At 40.4% G+C, this 23285-nt stretch overlaps 1 protein-coding gene across 1 annotated transcript; it reads right to left on the bottom strand.

The window, feature by feature from the left end:
* Nucleotides 1-226: 226 nt before the first annotated feature.
* Nucleotides 227-22639, bottom strand: drd3 (dopamine receptor D3). Its single transcript, XM_044339665.1, has 8 exons — nucleotides 22534-22639; nucleotides 19643-19969; nucleotides 13998-14110; nucleotides 11642-11778; nucleotides 9159-9352; nucleotides 6116-6181; nucleotides 3367-3745; nucleotides 227-1330 (listed from the first exon to the last, which is right to left on the bottom strand). The coding sequence occupies exons 2-8, from the start codon at nucleotides 19925-19927 to the stop codon at nucleotides 1134-1136; spliced, it is 1371 nt and encodes a 456-aa protein (XP_044195600.1). The 5' UTR covers nucleotides 19928-19969; nucleotides 22534-22639; the 3' UTR covers nucleotides 227-1133.
* Between the last annotated feature and the right edge of the window lie 646 nt (nucleotides 22640-23285).

Raw genomic sequence — 23285 nt, 5'->3', positions numbered from 1 at the left:
TTTAAACCCTTTCTGTCTCTAAATCTCCTAATATCCTGTTCACTCAATTGGCCTCCTCTTGCGTTATTCCTAGAAAGCCAACCAGCACTTTTACTCACTGAAATGATCTCTAATCACAAGCAACATTCACACATACACACACATACATAAGCTGTGTCTGTATAAATGATGGTAAGCCTGGAAAAGCATTTCATCTTTTTTTTTATTTACAACACACTGCAGTAAATGCTCTGTCCATGACAGACCTGCCCACCACACGGTTTTACAATCCTGCTTGATTTGTTAAGATCTCAAAGCTCTTGCCTTCATCAGCGCATCAGTACAGCCAGGAGGCAGCTCTAAATCACGGGGGAGGTTAGCCAATAAACAGGCAGTTCCTTTAAAAAACACTGACAATGTTTCCACTGTGCGTTACATCAAAATCTCACATTTTTTTTATTCTAACGGTTCCACATTGAGGACAATGCCTCCACATCAATATATAAGACAATCTTCAAAATGATTTGAGTCTTGGCAGGGACCAATACGATCCTTCCAGCACAATTCAAGTGAACGGCCTTGAATTTTAATATGTGCATGCACTGGTGAGCAACTGATGGTGATGAGGATGATGATGAAGGAGGCAGTGAGTGGGGGAGGTGAGTAACATCAGTTAATCCACACAGTGAGGTAGCAGCAGGCCTCAGGACAGAGGTGGCCCACAGCTCTGCGATCAATTTATCAGGCTCCGTCTTGACCCCAAAGAGCATCCAAACTGACATTGATTGGAAAGTCCTGATCTGAGGAACTGAGCATGTACTGTACACTACATATGCACAAAGAAGTCCATACCTTGTGCTATCAATAAGACTATATGCATGTGAAAATGTAAGTAATACTGTTCAAACGGTGTTAGAGCCCTGTTGAGAAACAAAGGTTTGAGTCTTTATTGGAGTGAAAATCCTCTTCTGTTTGCATTTATTGCACACCACAGCATCACCTCGTCTTCTGCTTTGTGCCGCGGCACAAAGCAGATTTCCTTGTCTTGACCATGACCAGCATACATCTGTGGTCACTGTTTACTAAATGCACCACGTCTGAGTTGTGGCACGAGTGCCTCATTTCCATTTCAATTTCCTGGCGCCTTGTCCTCCTCAGCAGCTGAGGATCTTGATGAAGGCCCGTCTGAACTCTATGTTGAAGGTGGTGTAGATAACAGGATTGAGGGCACTGTTGACATACCCAAGCCAGGTGAAAGCACTGTAAAGCCCAGGAGGCACGAAGCATGTCCTGCAGTGGGTGTTCAGAATGTGAGTCACAAAGAAAGGCAGCCAGCAGATGAGAAACACCCCTGGAGCAGCCAGAGAGCAGAGAAGTATAAAGAGAGAGAGGGCGATAGGGGATTGAGGTGGTAAGAGGGACAGAGTGTTGTACAAAGTAAAAAAAAAAGAGAGTAAATTGACCAAAATGGTGAGTGGATGGAAAAGGCATACATGTGAATTGAGGGATTATGTTTGAAGTGTAGATGGGATGGGAAGATTTGAAAAGTGTAAAGAAGATGGGAGAGAGGGAAGAGAAAAAAAGAGACATTTCATGTTAATCATGATCATGTTCGCTAAAACCCTTCCCTGAAAGAGAAATACTCTGTAAGAGTTTGGAGGATGGTGTCAAAAACAAAAACACATCAACAAAAGTGTGAGGAATAGATAAAACAGTGAGTGTGTTTGTCCACTCTGATGTAATGTCAGCAGTCCAGCCTTATGTAAGCCAGGAGATAGCTGATAATTAATGTAGTCATTAGCTAGCTACATTAATTCAAGACTGACACATACACTGGGAGCCAAGACACCATAGAGGAATCCAGGTGGCACCTCACTTGTAAATCTGCATAATAAACACATAAATAAGCCGCTGGATTCGTCTATATCGGAGTTTAGAGATTTTAGAGTGGTAGTGGGTCTCCGCTCTTTGTTGTATTTGGGGAGGTTTACACTCCAGATTATTCAGACACTCTTCTCTTTTCCTTTGTAAAAGTGAAACATACAGTTTTTCATATATTGATAATAAGTATAAATCTAACCTGTGTGTTCTTGTCCAAGTATGTTTTTTATATCAAACATCACTGGAAACCTGTCATCTTTGAACAATAACATTTTTAATGACATTTTTATTTATGATACTGTGCTGTAATGTTACAGCTAGCAGCAATACAAGAACAAAGCTTTGTATTCACTACTACTAACGTTATCAATTTGTGAGGATCCTGACTTTTTATTTAATTGGGACCAATTAGCTTCAGCCTAAGCATTATAGTATATATACAGTACAGTATGCAGCCATCTTGTTCATATTCAAGACCATTTTACAGGGTTCTCATTTTTAAAATAGGTGAGCTTGAAACATAATAAAGTCAGCTGAAGATGGAGTTCAACCAACTCAGAGTTACCTAATTAGCTAACACTAGTTAACAGCAACTGACAAAATATGCTAGCATCAGTAGTCATTTCACCTGACCAAGTTGGCTGTCGACAGTTACAAATGAAAAGCCTGCTTTTGTTAATTTCTATGTAAAAAAAGACCAATTTTTCAAAATTGCTATGAATTTAAAGTAGTAAATATTCCACAGATATCATTTAAACTGTATATGTATGAATGAAAGCTTAACAGGTGTTAACAGAACTGGGAATGGGGTCAATTAAAGCACTTTTGGTTCCAAATTAACCTGTATCTTGTGTGGTATTCATATGCAAGTTTTCAGGTCACTTACTCAGCAATAGCCAATAGGATATAGTTTATTTTACACTCATCAAATTAAAAGACTTCAATTAGGGTCACAACATAACAGCGGTCAGGTGGCTGACAAGCAGATGGGAAGTGGGCCGGACTGAGATTATTTTCTGTGTGCGCGCGCCACTGTTTTCACTGGCAACGGTGTAATGTAATCAGACACCTCTGATTACATTTTTGTCAGCAAGATCTATGCTCTGCCACAGCTAAGTGGACCAGGCTTACAGCAACCTGGCTGATAATTGGAGCGTGTGGAAGCTTTGTCAGGAGTTACAGCATTTGTCTGGACACACACTGCGAACCCTGAAGCCAGCCAGACTTTTTTGACATTTCGTCGTGATTTATTTTGGCTTTGCAAAATATGCAGCAAATACACGTCGAGTAAGCAAATGTGCTGGTGCCATCACAGCCAGACGAGAGCGCAGCAAAGGTGAACGGATACGTATGGCAGAAAAGTCTGTCATAAAAATGTTACAGGAGTTGAAGCAGAATAAGAAACTCATATACTGCAGCTATAAAACTGCCTGTGTTGAAGTGTTACCATGACATTTTACATTTTCATTTCCTCATCTTATCCCACTTAAGATGGTCTCCACTCACCAAGCACAATGGCCAGCATCTGAGTGGCCTTTTTCTCCCGAGCATGCATGGTCCTGAATCGTGGATTGCTGGTATGCAAGTGAGCCACCGGCCGCAGTGACGTGTGTGTTCGTCCGTTGGACAGATCCTTCACCTCACAGCTCATCCGGACTGGAGGCCGCTCGTTCTGGTTGTTCTCCTCCGCCTCCTCCTCTTCCCCCCGCTCTTGTTCCAGATCCATCTCGGTGGGGCCGCAGGAGGCATGGCTGATGCTGCAGTAGTTCTGAATGTCCACTGGGGGCAGCACAGAGTTCTCCACAGGTCCCGTCTTTGGGCGTTTGCGCCACAGGCATCCTGACAGTAGGTTGGGCTTGGAGGGACCTGAGGGCTCTACACTCTGCTGTCAGGAAGAACACATGATCATCTGCAACTTTAACAGTAAACGAGATGCCTTACAATTAGGGCTGCAATGATTATTTTCATTATTGATTAATCTGCCGATTATTCTCCTGATTAATCAGTTAATCGTTTTGTCTATGAAATGTCAGAATGTGTTGTGATGTCAGAAGATGATGTCTTCAAATGTCTTGTTTTGTCAGAAACAGTCCAAAAAACAAGAATATTCAGTTTACTATCATGTTCGACAAAAAAAAAGCATCAAATCCTCACATTTGAAAAGCTGGAACCAGCAAACGTTTGATTTGGCATTTTTGCTCAAAAAAATCATTTAAGGAATTATTCAGTAATCAAAATAGTTGTCGATTAATGTTCTCTCAATTAACTAATTGATTAACTGACTCATTGTTGCAGCTCTACTTACAATCAGCACACATTTCATGCATTGTTTGTACTGTAATCACATTAGACATTAAAACATTAAAGCTGCACTGATCAGTTTTTTAATATAAACAAAGGATCAAATGACTTTGTGTTATGTGAAAGGGGCTGCTTGTAGTAACGAACCCAAAGATAATAATCAACTGACTGCAGTTTCTTCTAGCTCTACTGAGTGTTTTAGGGTTTTTCAGCTCATTGTTTTGGTTTACTCTCACAACCAAACAACAGACAGACAAAATTAGTGACTAGCTGGTGAACATAGTGGGAGCATATGATTATATCATATTCATCAGGTGGCCAGAAACATGACTCCAAACTAATGATAATGTTACTTCATGTCTGTTGGATGTGGAAATAGGTAATTTCCACAACTTTATAAGTTGATAAAGTGTCAAAAAGCTTGTTCTGCTGCCCCCTAGTGGCAGAAACAAATCAATTAATGCAGCTTTAATGTTTGAATTTTGAAGGTGATTTCACTACCTTCTTTATTCTCTTAAATGTCTCTTAAATGTGTAATATCTGGTGAAAGAGTCCCTTTTTCTATCCTGCCTTAGGATGCATTCACACCAAATCAGGCATTGTGGGAAAAATGCCAGTCCTCTCAGTCATTTGAATGGGGGTAGTGTGTTTAGGCTGCAGGAGTGGGGACAGCATGGGGTGCCACAAAAAACTGCAGTGGCCCTGCGGGTAGCAGTTGAACAAGAATCAACTTTTGCAGAAATGCAACTCGATGTCACACTGCGTCACATAAGCTGGCGATCAGAGTGGTCAGAGCTGTTGAGGGGAGGACATTTCCCTTTGTTTGATAATGTTAAAATTAAAGTTAGGCTTTGCTTTCTGCTCCCTGACTCATTTTAAAAAAAGACGAGAGAAAAAGAGAGAGAGCGTGAGTGAGATGAGAGAGAGAGCTAGACAGCAAATGAAGAGGGCGAGCTGCACTTGTGAGAACAAATGCAGTGAATGAGAGGAATAAAACGTTATTTTCTGATTGTTTCACAGTGATTATGTTCTAAAGCGCAAATAAACATGCCCACACCTCCGCACAACCCTGCGGGAAGGTGCCGCATTGCTGGATTTTGTGTGAATGCAGCCTTAAGCTCATGGGAAAAATATTATACACTCCATTAAAGGGCCAAAAGTGGTGGATACGCCTCAGGAACTTGGAGGTTATGGCCAATACGTCTCAGAAGTGCTGTTCAGACAGACTGAAAGCAGTGAAAAGCTCTTCCTCCTCCTCTTCTCCAGGTTTTTAAATCCCAGGAGCACAGTTAGTATTCAACACACGCAAAGTAATACGACTACAGAAGGTATACATTACCTTTAAATGCGCTATTTCATTTTTCTAGCCTGTCTATTGATCTCTTACAGCTCCAAAGAGCCTTTTCCCTTTGCAGTCATAAGAAGAGTCATTAACTAGCTGTAAGTATTGTGCAACGTTTATTTCCAGTGTGGCCACAAACATGTATTTTCAGTCTTTTCTTACTCAGACGTTCATTTTAAGCATCACATATTTTCCTCAGGGGGAAAATTACAGATTGTTATTTCCTCCTCCTTTGAACAGTCTGTAGGTTATGCAGGTGCTGCAGTGCGTCAGCCACAGACTTTGCTCAGTTGACTAGTGACCAGGTGACGCAGGGCAAGAGGCCACGGTTCAGAATCTCGATTCGCGGCTCTTTCTCAGACCCATGGGCTGTGATCACACAGCGGAACAAAAAACTCAAGTGTGCATGAACATACACACAGACAGACCCACATGAAAAGCTAAAAACAGAACCGCCTTGCATGCCACCATGTCACAATACGCCAACACAGTCAATATGAGAGTTAGTCAGGCATCAGGCTGCGCTGTATTCAGCAAAACTAGAGCAGTGAAAAAAAATCAATCCAAGAATCTCATGGTAGCGTTCAATCTGTAGTTTAAAATAACACCTACCACGTTAATCCTTATAGGTGAAAGGTCTTGCTTCGCCTTGGGAGTCTCCTCTTGTAGACAGGTCTCCTGAGGGATCAGAGGAAAGTTCAAGATTTTCCAGAGAAATGCTTCACTTATCCCCACACCCTTACACCATCAGTCTACTGGTACAGGATTTGTGTGCCATTCACTTGGAAATAAGTCATCTCTATTCATCTCAGAGGATGTTTTCATTAAAATTCAAACAAATGTCCCAGACACAGACAAAATAATCAAGAGAATTAGGATGCATGTCTGCTGTTTTCAGTCACTCTCAATCTTGAGCCAAACACTGTGTGAGTCAATTAAATCTCACCACAGAAATTAAGATAGTCGCCTTTGAAACAAAGAAAAAAACAAAGCTTCTTTCTTCATATCAAATGTTCTTTCAGTTGACTGAGTCAGAGTCCTATTATGTTATTTCAAAACACTTTTTCCTATTATAACTGTCTCAGCATGAACTCCTCCAGGGCTTGGATCTTACAACAGGTGTCTCCACTTATGGATGAGATTCCAAACTGAGGCTCAATCGCAACCAATTATCTGTAACCTGCTGTTAAAGTAGAGGACTTGACTGTGGGTATGTGTGCAATGAAGGGGAAAAATGGAGTGGAATGAATCCAACCATATTACTCAGGAAGCTCCTGGATGCGCCAAGGCCGGTCAAGTCCCTGGATTGAATGATCTAATCGTGTCTTTTTATACACCATATTTTAAAAATAGGGTCGATGCAGATGCACAGAGCATGACCTCATGTGTCCTTGCCTGTGGATATTAAGATAAAGCCATCATTTGTGTGATAGATATAACTGGGACAAATTTTAGAGTGATGGATGAGATCAAAGAACCGACAGCTGGTTAAGGACAAAATTCAGGTTTGCATTGTAATGAGATATCCACCATTTAAAGAACAGCGTCACAAAATCAATGATGGTAAAAAAGAATTAGAAGACATAATCGTTTTTTAAAGTAATAAAATATAACTCAAGCCCTTGATTCCCAACGTAAACATAAAACACTCTATTTAGCCCATATTTATTAGTTGTTTGTGTTTCTTCCTTCCTTATTTTTGAATAATAATTTAAATGGTCAGCTGCTTATACATTTATATTTCATCTTTGACCTGTGTTCATCTAAAAAACATCAGTCACATTGCTTTTCTCTCCTTTTACTTTAAAGCAAAGTAATATTCCTAAGATCTCCTCTTTAACTTTTACCTCCAGATGACTTCATAGAAATTCATGCGTTTTACTTTTACCATGGCATTTTTACCTAGTGTTTTTTGGTAAATCATTGTGATTACAAGTCACATTTTATAACGTAATGGCATCTGGTTGTGAAGCTTTCGGTGGAGGTTTGAAACAGGAACTACAAAGAAAAAAAAATCTGTTAGTGAGGTGTGTGCACGCTGTGAATGCATCCAACTGGAGAGGTCTAATATAAAGGTGAATTGTAATTTGCAAGTCATTATGAATGACTGCATAATGCATGTGCTGTCGAGAAGAAAACCTTGGATCTACAAAGAACCGACTTATCAGGAGCTAAAAAAAGCAACATCACTCTGAACTCCACCACAATGAATTTTTGACCTCATACAATCAGACGTAAAGGGTTTTATAATAGTGGATGATGCAATTTTCCTCAGCCTGTAGACAACTGTGTTCAGGTAAATTTCAGTTACCACTTTCTAATAAGACAACCTTAGCTTATAAAACATTTATAACTTGTAACTTGTGGCTTTATTCGTGTTTAATAAATCATTTAACTACTAATGCTTTATGGATCAAAAATAACCCGTTAAACAGCAACTTTTGGGTTGCCATGTTTTGAAAAACCTTTCTGGCTGTGGAGTCATTAATAAGTAATTATTAAAAGATCAATAGTTTCTCACTTTTTGAATAAGCCATCGAGTCTGCAGTTATAAATGTTAGTAAATCATTAATAAATGATAATAAACGATCAAGTCAGCAGTTATAAATGTGAGGAAATCATTAATAAATGATAATAATTGATCAAGTTAGCAGTTATAAATGTTAGTAAGTCATTAAAAAAGGATCAAGTTCATTAAATAATTGATAGTGTTTATATCAATTGATAGTGATAAGTGTTTTCTGCAATCCAAGACTGCAGTTGTAAGTGTGGATAAATGATTTATTAATGAATTTGGTCCAGATGCCCTGCAGCTCTTTTCCAGAAGGTCAGAATTAACACGGCCCACTGCAGTTTAAAAGTTTAGAGTTTTAGAGTTTTAAAGGGGACATATCATGCTTTTTGTGATATTCTATCATTTATATACTCTTATAATGTCGAATGTTTATGTTAAACACGGTCAAAGTTTCAAAACCTGAGGTAAACATATGTAAAAATGCTCCCTGAAAGTCAGAAGCCAGGGCTTCAGCCTGCTGTGAAAGCGCCGTTTGCAAAGTTACTTCTACTTCCCCATCGACCTGACATCTGATTGTTCGCACATGCCGACAAACAGCCGTCCATTCTGTAGCCTTTGTTGCTAAGGTTGTTGCGTGGGTTGTGTATGCTGTCCACTCTCATATTTCAGCTCGAACATGAATATATTTTAGTTTATATTTTGTGTAAAGAACAAGAAAAAGAAGTGAAATCCTACTATTATTGTTTGTTTATGTAGCCTCCAGAGCCAAGACGTCAGGAGCTGACCGATCAGAACAGAGTGGGCTCATCAGGAGGGGGGCTTTAAAGAGACAGGAGCTACAGCAGCCTGTTTCAGACAGAGGCTGAACTGAGGGGCTGTGTAAAGGACCAGTACAAGATAAATACAGTTTTTTGAACTGTAAGGAACTGTAAAGATATTTCAGTAGAGCCCCAGAATAAAAATGGAAATGTGCATGTTATGTATTCTTTATTCATTTATTCATGTTATGTATTATTTTGTACTTATTTATTAACTATTAATAAGGTTACAATTTATAAATCTTTTACAAACAGTGCCTTATTAGAAAGTGAAAGTGAAAACATCAACAAAGGAAAAAGAAAGACAAGATAACTGTCTCACCACAGACGGTGGAGTCGAGTCCGGCTGGACTTTTCCGCTGGCCTGACCGAAGGTGATCCTCTTCCGCCTCATCCTGAGGAAGACGTAGATGCGGATGTAGACCAACAGGGTGACCATGAATGGCAGGTAGAAGGACACCACCGAGGAGTAAATCACAAAGTCGGGGTTGGAGATGGAGCACACCATGGGGTCATCTGCATTTAAAGCAAAAATATCATTATGCAAAACAGTCTCAAAATGACAGAATAATAAAAAAGACAGTGGGCGTATTTTACAGCCGATCCCTGACCCAGGTGCATGATCTCCATCTTGAAAATGACCTCAGCGGCTTGTCCTCTTTCATATTCTGTGTACATACTGAACTGTGCAGTCCTGCATACATACACTGACAGCTAAGAGTATGAGTGGAAGTATGATGGATTTGACAATAATTGCGCCATGAAATTCAGGATAAAAGACCATTTGACACCATAATAACAGTGTGGGCCAATTTTTCAATCAAAACGCCAAAGTTAAATATCTGTCAGGTAAGCTAATAGTGCTGTGAATTGATGATTGAAGGGGGAAAAAATGACACGGGCACTGACCGCAGCTGTGAAATGCATATTGCATGTCAGTGGCATGAACAATCTGAAGTGATTTGCCACTCCCTGGATGTTCCTCTGGATCAATAACACATACCTCAATTCACAGAGAGATGGAAACAGGGAGAGACAGACAGAATCTGTTTCTAGTTTCTCTCCACAAAATCATCCGTTTCTAGATTCCATTTAGCCATTTTGTGCAGCACTTATATAGTATTTGTCTCGTCAAGCTTCTCTTTTTTCACTATGTCCCTTTTAAAGCACAATGAAGGATCCTGGATCTGATGTGAACCTAGTGGTCCCTCAACCCAATGGTGATGTGTGGCTGCGTACTGACAAAACAGTGGGTTTCCAGCAATCAGCAGCAATTGTTTTGCATTGATTGTAAGTGGACTCAACCAAATGTGTGTGTCTCTGTGAGTAGCTTTACATTGTCTCTGACTAATGCTCTTAATTGTGTGCGTGCAGTCATGCATCTGCGCTGCTGGCTGTTGAAATTAAAATAGCTACTGGTGATGTCTCTCAAAGTTTCTCTGTCTGTTTTATTGTTGTGTGGTTGATTCACTGGCTACATGCACACATGATTTTGTCAGCTCAGCTAATTTTCAGTTATGTAGGTTATAAATAATAAACATCCCTTTGAATACTTAAAGGGACAGAAGAAGTTGAGATGAGAGGATGATACAGAAGCCTCATTTAACCACCCTTTAACCATTCAAAATATATTTTCCCAAAATGTGAATATTTAGATGGGACTTGGCTTAAATCTTCCTTTCTCAACAAATTACTGCCATCACTACTGGTCTCTCTGGCTATATGTTCAGTTCCACAGCTTAAAGGATTGCAGCAAGTTGAAGCTCTCAAGGCCAATATAATGGAAGCTAAAACATAAACAGTTCCTCAAAACCTCAAATTCCTGCAATGCACTGAACTGAGGTATATTGTAACAGGCTAAAAGCATATGTGGCTGCAAATATTTCTTTCACTTTAACAATATATCTTTGAGGGACTTCCAAGAGACAGAATGAAAAAAAGAATGGTCAAAATCAAAGCTGCAGAGGCTTCGACAGAAGATATCTGGTCTTTTACGTGGGTCAAGCTCCAAAATGTGTAGTCAAGCTCCAAAAATCCTATATTTCCCATAATGCAACTCAATACTGCCTTGTGTTACGCTGCATTCATGCAGAGTGGTTAAAACAGAAAAACCTCCTGTTGCTCCAACTTTGGAGCGTTCATGGATTATTAGAACGTGGTCAACCTGACTGCTAGTCATGTAAAATAACCCAAATTTGCTACTATGGTTATGTTGCATACTGTATGTATCACAGTTTGTTAACAAGCTAACCCACATGCAGACAAACAGGGTATAGCTCTTTTAAAAATAGCTGAATTTAACGATTTATTGTTAATATTTGTACTTTTGGCCAAATGTGAGATATCGTAGCTGTCAGAAATTCCCAATATCTCACACTTTTTTTCCCTTCTTGATAAATGCCCACATCTTTCAAACTTAACATGCCCATTTTCTAACACAGGCTCTTTGTCAAGGTGAAATAACCCCATTGTTAGTGTGATAAGTGGTTATTTTCTCAGGCTTGACATAAGCTCAAGACCAAGCCACAGAATACATTAAACATAATTTTCATAGGCTAAGTATCACTCCAGATGACTAGAAAAATGAGTCTGGCATGCTAAATTGGTGGAGTGCACCTTTAAATCACATTCCAGGTTGCATTTCATGTCCTCCCACTGACCCCAAATGGCTTGTTGACTGAATTTTGACCCTGAATTTCATAACAACACTGCGTCTTCCTGCTTTGCATTCTGTTTGGGATCCTGCATAACTTCACTCAGATGCACGCAGACAAGAAGATGAAGTCAAAATGTTGTTGACCTGACCTGTGGTGTTGAAGCCAAACAACAAAGGACAGGAGACAGCGAAGGCCAGGACCCACACAGTGGTAATCATTACAAAAACTCTCTTCCTGGAGCGATGGGTGGTGTTGTACAAGACAGGCATCACCACTGCTGTGTACCTGCAGACACAAACACACACACAGATTAGAGTCTGTACAGCTTTATAGAGCTGAGCTGATATAGAACAGTAAGAATGAATAATTAGAAGGAGAAAGAGTGTCCCTGAAAAGAACTGGGTTTTGGAGATGCCAAGAAATGCACTGCTGAGAGAAAGTGAATAATATAAAGACCAACAATGGAGCAGCGAACCAGGCACTCCTATTTAGAAACAATTTGGGTATTCAGAAATAAACCTAGTGGAGCTTTAAGAGTTAATCAGCATACTATACGCCAAGAGTGTATAATGAGCCCGGGAAAACTAGGTTCAGCAATGGCTCAGCGGAAGCAGCAATTATGCTGGACCCCGACCCAAAATGGATGTGATGTTATGTTGTTTAGAGCCAGAAAACTGCCACGATTGTTTATCCTCATCAGACTAATTACTCCGGTTCTTCTCTGGGCAAAATGTAGGGTGAACCCGGAGCCAAACACACACAGACATTCACTAAAAATACTCTCCCCTCGCTGCTTTACTTGGTCTTTACCCTTCTGCCACGCTGCTGTCGGGTTGAATAAAAGCGGAGATTAAGAAAATATGGTGGTATAAAATAATGTACATGATTTATTGATTAAGTGCTACTTTAAGCAAGACTTTTAGTTGAGGATGAAAACAAGGCTCTTCCGTTTGACCTCCACTGTAAGTCATTTCACAAAGACACTTTACCTTGAAGTTTGATGTAAGAACTTCCTTTCTGGTGTATTTATGCCGCCTGCTTTCACTCGTCCTTTTAACATGTGACAAATCTTCCCCACAATGCTGTTGCAAGGGTAATACAGGTGTGTTGTACACTATCAACGCCCCTGGTGCTTTGCTTTAATTTAGCACTTTACAAAACATGTGATACTGTCGCCATGTTGTTGACTTGAATGATAATCAATCATGAGAACAACAGGGCTCCAAAGAACCTGTATTGTACACAAAAAACACTGCAGGACAAACATGTATGTCAGCAGATGGGTAACCACATGCAAGTAAGGTACATATTGTTGCTGCAGGGTCAAAAGAAGAAGTTGTGACTGTCTTGTTTTAGAAAACACCTCCAATATGAGTGTGAAAGACAAGATTTGTTGAATTTTCATTCAGTTGCAGTGAAATAAGGGGAAAATCAGGGGTTGAAACTTTTTCTTATACATTACCATGACCTTATTAAACTACATTGGTGTCTCTGCTTTGTGTATGTCACCTTCACGTTCACATGAGAGACTCACACCTGCCTGCAGGTTTTCTGTGTATTAAATATTGTGTAATTTAATTAATCACATTTTTATTTAGGAATATGCACCATGTGAGCACTATATAAATACTGAAATTACCATGGTCTGGATTTGACACTATATGACAAGGGCACATTATTGGGTAATATTGCAGGACCTTCCTTAGTTGTTAATATACTTTAGTGCTGCAGGTTACTTCACAAATTTGTAGTTAATCGAATGATTAAAAATGAGTAGGCGCATGCTTTGCCTGGTTGCTAATCCAGCTCTCCACATGACAACACTACTTTCTTATGAAAACACCCGTTGAAAAGTCTTAAGGAAGACAAATACTCCCTCCTACGTGCATGTATGTACAACTAAATCCCCCTGATGCCTCCATTCCTTATGAAGTACTTTATGTATTCTATGTAGCTGAACCCTTGATGCCTGTGGGTTGTAAGTTCAAAGACCCCGGAGAGCTATGAAATATGAACTATGACACAAGAAAGAAGAAAACTAAAACAAATAAATAATGCAAATACAAGATGCACATCTATAGTAAAGGGTCAAAGAGATGCTGCTGCATGACACAGTCCCTCCTGAATTAATGCAAACAGATATGCAGCAATTACAAGTAAACATCTGAATCTGAGCCTAAAACACCAAAATTCAACCACACTGTATATGTAACATCTCCTCATTTCTGCCTTCTCCACACTGTCTTTAATTCTGTCATACAATGACATACACTGATACACATGTATACACAAAGGTAGACATCTATCAAAAGAACATTAGCAGGATGGGAAAACATTGTCTTCCTCCAGGAAGGTTTGAAATATCTATGAGGTAAGGTGAAGAAAAGAAACCTTGCATGGATGAGATTTATACTGGAGATGTCATGGAAACATATGTAGTCATACACAATAACTGCAGCAGTGAGGTAAACACAAACACACACACACACACACTGAACACTCACCTGTCAATGCTGATAGCACACAGGTTGAGGATACTGGCGGTGCACATCATCACATCCAGCGTGACAAAGATGTTACAGTAGAGCCGGCTGAAAAGCCAGGCACCGCCGACCACCTGCACAGGACAGACAGGCAGATTAACAACGCACATGTTTCTCTTCCTCCTTTTTCACCGTGAAGTGTGAAGTACCTGTCGAGTGCACACATGAACGCACACACTTGTACATGTGACAGAAAGGCAACAGGAGAAGGAAAAATGTGCAGATTACATGGACGCATAAAAAAAAATAGGCCTAAACTGACACCTTTACTGCCTTTCTATATTGAATTTAAGAATTTATGTTAATATGGCTATTACTTAGGCTAATGTATGCATGAATTAGCAAATATGTTTATGTCAGCACATAGCACTTGTCCTCAGATAACACAAACTGCTGAGAAATGGTCAATTATGAATGTTCTGTGATGATTTTGGATGATGGATGAGACACATAATGTTGTTAGCATTTAAAGAGAAAAGTAGAAACAAGGGAATGTGTCAAAGACAGGGTCTAATTATCCTCGAGGAAGCTTCCATTTCTCAGAAAGGACATTAACCCCCGGCTAAAGCAACAACACCCCAAACAACCACCCCACCTCCACCCCCCCACAGCAGAGTCCTGCTTAGACCGACAGGCTTTCACTTAGGCTCTATAATGCCTGGTAATAACTGTCTGACAAAGATAAATGGGATCCAAACTCCATTGCCTGACTGGGAATATACGCCTACCTACATGGAGAGGCGGCAGGCACACACGGGAGTACGCACAGGCACACACGTACAAAGACGTAAATAGACATCAATCTCCCTTGCATAGACGAGAGATATCACACGTACACCAAAGCAAACAGATATACAATCTTTTTCTTCTTATACATACTAATGTGGAAACATCTGCTGCTTATGTTTATGTCCTAACTTTTCTCCCTGATTCTAACACTCCACAACATGCCATATCTTAATACAAATACTAATCTTGACCCTTTACCTTATACAGTAATTATTTCATTTTTTAAAGGGGCATTCCACCAATTTAAGGCACGAGAACCAGTCATGTGTACTACTCAGCTGGTGAAAAAATGTTATATAATGGCTTCTGTGGCTCTGGAGGGGCTTAGTCCAGTGAGAAAACAGCACCTGATGATGCCATAGTGATATCAACAGGGTTATGTTGGCTTGAACTTGCAGGCTGTACATTTTTTAATGGAAAGCTTGTGTTTGGGAGTTGCAGAAGCCAGCATTGTTAGAGCTTGGCCAATACTAGCATGGTGATAACCCCATACTTCATATTATTTCTAAGCAAGTTTTGAGTATGTGGTGGGTTCACAAGGAAAAATTAACATAAACTACTTTAAATAGTCACTGTGCATACTAAAAAAAAAAGCTTGATTTTCAAGTGTGCTGTTGATGCACACTGTTGATTGACAATGCATTGCACAAAGGGAGTAGAGGAGGCACTCACAGCTGCAAAAAAATGAAATGAAATTGCAGGTGGTGACAGCAACAGAAAGATCTTGGAAAACAAAAAAAAGAAAAAACATTTTGCCTTCTCTTTATGAAGTTTGGCACAGTGCAAAAATGGTAAATACTGTATGTTGACTTTTTTGTATACTAACTACAAACACATTATACTATATGACAATTAGAACTGTACATACTATATACAGTTAATATAGTATGGAAATGGGACACAGTGTAGGACTAGAAAGCAGGAATTCTCTGCCTCTGCTGCATCGATTTGGATGATTGTCTCTTAAATCCACATCTGACAAATCCTCCATTTAATGGAAGCTCAATACTAAATTACTGCAGCACCTCTTTAATCTCAAACCCAAACCCAATTCTGAACCCAAAACTACCAATTTAGAGACTCCCCATGTTCTATTCACCTTTCTCATTTTCAGGATGTTTGGTTCTCTTAAACATAGAAATAACACCGACACATGCACAATACATACAGTTTGTACACAGCACTTATTTGTACTCAGTCGCCCCCACGCACAAATACACCGCGGCACACATGTGGTTACATATTGAACATTGTGCGCACAGTGTGGGTATATGATGGTGACTCAGTGGGGCTCTTCAGACACCTCGTATTGACGTTGAATATATGTGATGTGTGTTCTCACAGCGGTGAAGTGGGCTAAACGTCTCGGTGAAAAGACGTAGCAGCAGCGGCAGTTGTCAGGACACTGGGACAGGAGATAGAGGACTAATTAGGGAGGGGGAGGCAGTATGACTAATTGTTCTGGGCTGAAATTTAAAATTGAAAGATGTATGTTGTAAAGATACAAGAATGTTTTGATAACTATGGCTTTATGGGTGTATAAAATGACAAAGATTTGAGACTTAACTTATAAAGTCTTGACAAAAGTTGAAAGACTCTGGGATAAAGCAGCAGTGTGCATTAATACATTTGCATTATTAAATCTAATGTTTTATGTCAGATTACACTGTATTCTCTAAAATAAAACACTGCTGATAAAATGTTAATGTGAAGGAGGACAAGTAACTTCTGCACTATAAATGAAGCTATTTCCACAGGCAGATCATATATTTGCTAAGGCTGAGCAACATCATTTGGGATGAATTGTGAATCTGAGTGAATTCTCAGTCATCGCTGCCAATACAACCACTTCCTTCAAGTATGACTCATACATCAACTGCTCCATCTCAGGGATAAGGTGGCTTGCTCAAGGGCACATAAATACTGCCTGCTGAGAGAGAGAGCGATACTCAGTCAATTTTCCTACCAAGACGCGCCTGGAGAAGCAAACCAGCAACCCTCTGGTCACAAGAAACTAATCCCCCCTCCTTCAGATTAAAGCTCGCGGGGTGATGGTGCTCGCAGTGCCAGGGAGTTGGAAGCCTTTAGCCCCTGACTCTGAACTAATATGTTTTTTTCCTCAAGTGAGTGAATATTGTACTTACTATCTTTTAATGATTTTGGGATTGTAAGTCTCTCCCTTGAATCTTAAATGAAGAGTTACACTCTGCAATGAAAAAAGTAGGACATGCTCTTACAGCATGACTGCTTACATGGAAGTTAAATGCATGACTGAATCCCGCTGAGGTTCCTGGCTACCTTAAATTACCTTTCACAGGATATAATCATCTTTCACTTGTCAGCTTCTGCTCACTGGGTGTGTTAATTTTTCTTGCTGGTTGACCTGCCGCTGAATCTTCAGCGCAGTGAGAAATAAAGCATTCTGCTGACAGTGAGCAAACTTTAGGCAGCGGGGTGGCTGGTTATTAAACATAACTGGACTTCAACCAGATGATTTTTCGACCACATGTGGGCAACACCTGCCCTTAAGCAACACACTGGGCTTCAAGGATGCTATTCTACACATGCGCATGTCTGTGTGTCTGTGATTATACAAACAGGACACCTCTGTGGTGTATTTTCAGTGTGCAGTGTATTACTTTGATGAAATGTGGATGCTCGAGGGTAATGTGCACCGGTACAGTTAATGAAGTTACTTAATAGTGAGTGACATGAGAAGGGAGGCTGAGGAAATTAACAATTAGGAGACAAACTGGTGATTAATCTAGGAAGTGCAAATAAAAATTAACAGCAATCATAAATAGCAATTTGCTTCAAACGTTGAATAAAAATGAAATTTGCAGATATGCAGTCGCTTCTTCGTAATTTGAATCTCAGCCAATTACCCAAAGTAGATGAAGCCATTATTTGTTAATATTCAATATGTCCTTCAGCAATTATGTGTAATCTACATGAATAGTGAAGCACTATCTAAACTACATTTCATCATCATTACTTTTTTCCTATCACCCACACAGTTGTCACCACATAATAAGCTCCAAATGACCCTCATCCTTTTTCTCTGACTCCAGCTCCTTTTTTTTTTTTTTTGCAGAAGTCCACTTTTGCTTCTGCACGCTTCTCTCAACTTTCTGTCCTTTCTTCTCTCCTCTCCTCTCCAGTGTCAGCCCCTCACTCACTGCCAGGCATCTGTATTTCAGTCTCTTCCACATCCTCTGCAGCACTAATGCGTCCTCTCCATTTCTTATGCTGCTTCTTTCCATCAGTTCTCTTGATCAGTGATTCCCAACCAGGGCTACTTTCCCCAGGGAGCAGTTTCCCTGCAGTTGCCAGGGAGTATATAAGAATATTGTGGAGTAGCTTAACTTTAGTAAATGTACTGTCACAATAATCAATAAGCTGCCAGCTACAATATACTAACTGTACATTACACACCTCCCATCAACCTGAGAGGCAAGTTGCTATATTTCACTAAAAGTATATGGATATACATTTGAAATGACTGGCTAAAAGTAAAAAAGTTGAAATAATTGGTAAAGCATAAATGGTTTAAAGGTCCAGCCACAGAGGTAAGCATCGTCTCTGGCGATATTTGAACAACCCAGAAGGTCAGTAAATAACAAAACAAAAGTATTTCCAGAGTCTTCAGACTCTTCTAACCATCTTTATGAAAAACAATTCCGTCCCCTGCACAATAAAAACAGAAATTTGACCTGTTTACAAAGTTTCAACTCTGCTGTCTTCTAATTCAAACAAATATGCTAGCTGGTGGCGTAATATGTTTTCATCCAGTTGGTTGGTACGATTCTGGAAATACCTTCAGATATTGGTAATTGTTGTTTAACAACTTTCTTGGTTTTTCAAATATTTCTGGGTATTTTTAGAGAAATTGAGGCTTACAGTAGCTTGAATGAAGTTAATGCTAGAATGAGAGGCATAAACTGGGGCTAGCTTCTGCTCTGCAAGTCCATGTGGGAATACAAACGTGACCAAACCAACTTAAACACTGACAATTAAGCTACGCCGATATGACAAAATTTTTGTGACAGTATCCACTTTTATGTAGTGTTATTAAAGGGCAAGGCTGGCGATTTTCTACATTTTTCTTATTGTCAACATATCTCAAGGGCAGAGTCCAACCAACAATGAATTGATCCTACTTACAAGTATTGTGTGTGTGTCCAAAGCCTGATATATCTTATTCCCCTGTGCTGTAGACCTCGGTTGTTGTCCAAAAACTATTAAAAACATGACAATGAAACACACTGTTGCACTGGGTGACATGTTCCTTCACCCAAACGAGTTTGGGCACTTTCGTTTAAATGGCTCCAAAGACTAGACAGACTCTATAGAGACTGAAAACGTGGTCGCTGTTATTATTCTTTGCAGCCATTTCTAAACAAACCACCATAACCATCGCTTTCAGGGTGAAAGACAATGTCACCCAGTGCAACAGTGTGGTTCACTGACGTGTTTTTAATAGTTTTTGGACAATAACGGATGTCTGTGGCACAGAGGAATAAGATATATCAGAATCTCGATACACACATGATACTTGTAAGAAAGATCAGATCATTGTTGGTTTGGCTGTGCACATGAGATTTGTTGACAGCAAGAAAAATATAAAAAATTACCAGCCTCATCCTTTAACATTCATTTTAAAACCAACTGAAATTAGTGCTTTTGAAACATGTATGAAGAAGTAGCCTACTCGAGCTCATGGGGTAAGTCAGATAAAAAAGATTGGGGACTGCTGCTCTAGATCAATACTCCAGTAGTTGAGATTTTGTAAATACATACACAATGAGGCCCCTCACCTCCAGGTACACAGCCCAGGGCATAACCAATGAGGCCACCAGCAGGTCTGACACCGCCAGGCTGACCACCAGGTAGTTGGTGGTGGTTTGAAGGGAGCGCTCCCTCAGCACAGCCAGACACACCAACACGTTCCCAAACACGATGGCCAGGATGAGCAGGGAGTACAGCATGGCGTAGTAGTTACGCTCGTCTTGCTCCGGTGCCCCCGTGCTCTCATTCCTCTCGTCCCATCCAAGGTGGTCTGACTCGTTCCAGAGCCTCTCTGCACTGCTAAACATTGCCATGGAGACGTCCCGGTGACATGGGAGGTGAGATGTTGGGCAGACCTATGAAAGGAGAAGAGCATAGTTTAGTGCTGTCATCACGTAACTTCCTCTCTTTTGGAATCTCATGCAAACACAGACAAACATTTCTTACATCTCATTATTCAGATATAAGTGCAGTATATTATACATCAGATGATGGTGGCAGCATCGTTTAAGGTCAGAGGCCTACTGGGAAACATCTCCTGCCTCCTAGCAACAGTAGTCAGGTGAACTGATAAATTAAACGGTTGAAATGCATCTCAGCAGTAATGCTCACTGCTGATTGCTGTACAGTGGCACGAGGGTGTGAATGAAAAATGAAAATACATACTGATGTCTCCTGGAGATAATATGTCCTTGTGGCTCCTATAGAAACAATCAGCCCATAAAGACTCAGCAGCTTTTAACAGCGAACTCCTTCGACAGCACAATTATGATTGTTCCAGTCAGCCTTTCAAATGTATTGTCTCCCTGTAAATTGGTTTTAACACAACTAACAGACACAGAAACCAAAAAGCAGAGATGGTAACTTTAATGAGGGGCTGGCAGTGTGCCTTCGAGCAGTGTCAGTGAGGTTAGCTCATCGGGGTAGGGTAAGTCCGTGCTGCCACCCTGAGAGGTCTGGCTGGCTCTGGTTCTGGACTCTGCTCCTTGCACTCCATCCTTCCTCTCACTTATTCCCAAACCTCCCTGTCTGGCCTGAGTCCAGAAAACAGTGCTGTGGTAATTCTCACACCTGTGTCTGGATGGTAAACATAGTGATCCATCTTATCCAGCTCCTTCTCTCCTCTGTGACGGAAATAGGGAGAAAGACACAGAAAAACCAAAATCATTTTTAGACCTGGCTCTGTGAAAGTAATCTAATAATGGTGATTATTTATATATCTTTTTGTTTAATATCTTCTATTGATTTCTGTATTGTCTCATGCCCTTGAAGACAGTTGGGTTGCAACATGAAGCCAGGGACATCTATAGGACACTTGTAAACAGGTTTTTTGTGTCACTTGATGCCTGATCCATGCACCAACCTACTGTGTCAATCTTTACCTTAGAAACTGCCTCAGAAACTGTGTGAACGTAAATGGAGATGTGTTATTGTTCATTCCTGAAGCTTTATAACACGTATCCGTGTGCCGTCATTATTGTAATGTATGCCTGTGAAGACATCCTACCCCTAGACTAGTCGACCTTTGAACCATGATCCCATTTGAAACCTTTTTGCTGACCTTTGGGGTCAACTGTAGATATTTCTGCTTCTGTACAGGACTACTTAAAAACTGGCTCCAGTAGAGAGAAACGGGATCTTAGGAAGTGGCGTTGGTATGTGTTCTCTCTCTCAGAAATATGATGCATTGCACTTCTGATCGTATTTTTGATATCATTTCAAAACCTGCTCATGCTCTTTTTGTGTTTCTTGAGTGACAAGACAATTTTCCACAACAGCTCAACCCCAGGAGGCTTTTAAAGATTTCCTCAGTCTATAATTCCACTCAGTTCCACAGGCGCTCCAGTATTACATGATTGTCCACAAGAGAGCCCGGGGAAGAAAAAGAAAACTACAGCCACCGATACCAATCACCTTGAAGTCTCCTACTGGGAGCGCAGCAGCAAGTTTATCATAAAATTAGATGTGACAGGTCGCATTGAAGCAAATCATAAAACATTTGAGGTGTGAGCTTGGATAACCACACACACACACACACACACACACACTCACACATACCCATATGCACACATGAATTATTAATCTGACATGAAGTAGCACACTGCTCCAGTGAATGGTTTGTTTATATTTGTAGAACAGTGCTAATTGAAACTGATTTCTCTCCTCACTCTTTTCTTCGCAGGACCTTTCTCTCATATTAACCTGCATCTGATCCTGTTCTCCCAAAGTCAATGAGCAAATACTCTGACCTCCCTACAAGTCTGTGTGTGTGAAATGGGCATCATCAGACCCTCAAATGCACGCGCACATACACACACACGCACGCACAGGCGCAAGCACACATAGGTTTACTGTTCAGTTGTGCCAAAAATGCCTATATGCTCTGAAGCCATTAGTAAGCATGTACAGTGATGGAGGAGCAAGACAACCTGGTGACATTATCACAAGAATCATAATTAATTATGGATCAGTTAACTGTAGGTGGTGCAGCCAAAGAGGACCTAACTGACAGCAACTGATTTTTTTTTCTTGTTGATTTGTTATCTGGAAATTGTTGTCATAGCTGCCAGGGAATCTTAATTTACGCGCGTCCAAAACCTTAATCGTAAAACTCAATTAAACCCCGTGATAGGAGCCTTATCAGGCTTCACAATCACGCATCGAGAGAGATTGGGGTCAAATATAGTCCGGGAACACAGAGGAATCATTACGCAAAAATGATTTTCCCATATGATCACATATCAGAGCCCATGCTGGACTGAAACAATTCACAAACAAAGCAGCAGATAACAATTTCATAGGCGCAAACACTGAAGAACAGTGGGGATTAAACGCAGAAAATAACATTTCAATTAAGCGTTAAATGATGCTCAAGTGTGTTTTTTTTTCTCCACAAGGCAAAATAAACAGACTTACATACCTGTTACTGTTTACTAATGAAGAATTCATCAGATGCCATGGAGGAAAGCATCATCCGTGCAGAGTTAAAAGTTGTCCGGTCATCGCGTCCTGCAGCGCAAAGCGAGCGGGAGGAGCGCTCGGTGCCATTGCGCGCAGGCGAAGATGAATGTGGGAAGCTCATATAGATGAATCGCACTCACACACATTTACTTCATTTCTCCCCACAGCTCTGTGGCTCTGTGGCTCTGTGGCGGCCGGTAACACGCGTTGAGCTAACACTTTGATTTTCAGCCACACCGGAGGCGCGTGTACACGTGGAGGAGACGTCAGGGGCCAGATGCACGATGAGTACACACAAAAACCACGCATACGCCGTACCCCGCACATAAACTGGTATTTATAAACACAGAATATGCGGTGAGAATGTGCGCACCGCAGGCATTCTTCAGACCAGGCGTACACTTGGTTTTCTAAAGCGATGTGATGGTGATGTGATGAGGTGGAGATGAAATATAAGGTGAGAGACGGCATTTACAAACGCAATATTGATCAGTCATTTTTGTGTGATTCATTTTATCACTCTTTGAAATTACATAGGAGTCAACATCGTATTTTGGTGTTAATATTCTTTTTATTTGATCCTTAGTTGTGCCTTGTGAAGTCACTTTAGATATGAGAGCTACAAACTAATCATTGTTTACATTTCAGAGATATCACTGCTGATGATGGCTTACAGGTCCATGTGGTGAATTAATAATATGGACGGTATAA

The sequence above is a fragment of the Thunnus albacares genome, chromosome 21 (genome assembly GCF_914725855.1).
Source record: "Thunnus albacares chromosome 21, fThuAlb1.1, whole genome shotgun sequence".
In the NCBI taxonomy this organism is placed as follows: Eukaryota; Metazoa; Chordata; class Actinopteri; order Scombriformes; family Scombridae; genus Thunnus; species Thunnus albacares.
Note: the sequence above shows the minus strand (reverse complement) of the source record. Positions and strands in the feature narration are given on the sequence as shown.

What these genes read in the sequence shown, in the direction of transcription:
- drd3 (XM_044339665.1), bottom strand. Translation starts at nt 19,927, where the DNA reads ATGGCAATGTTTAGCAGTGCAGAGAGGCTCTGGAACGAGTCAGACCAC. An exon ending in TGTGCTATCAGCATTGACAG is followed by an intron (nt 11,779 to 13,997) that starts GTGAGTGTTCAG and finishes TTGTGTCTGCAG; the next exon opens with GTACACAGCAGTGGTGATGC. An exon ending in CACCTATAAGGATTAACGTG is followed by an intron (nt 3,746 to 6,115) that starts GTAGGTGTTATT and finishes TCTTCCTGACAG; the next exon opens with CAGAGTGTAGAGCCCTCAGG.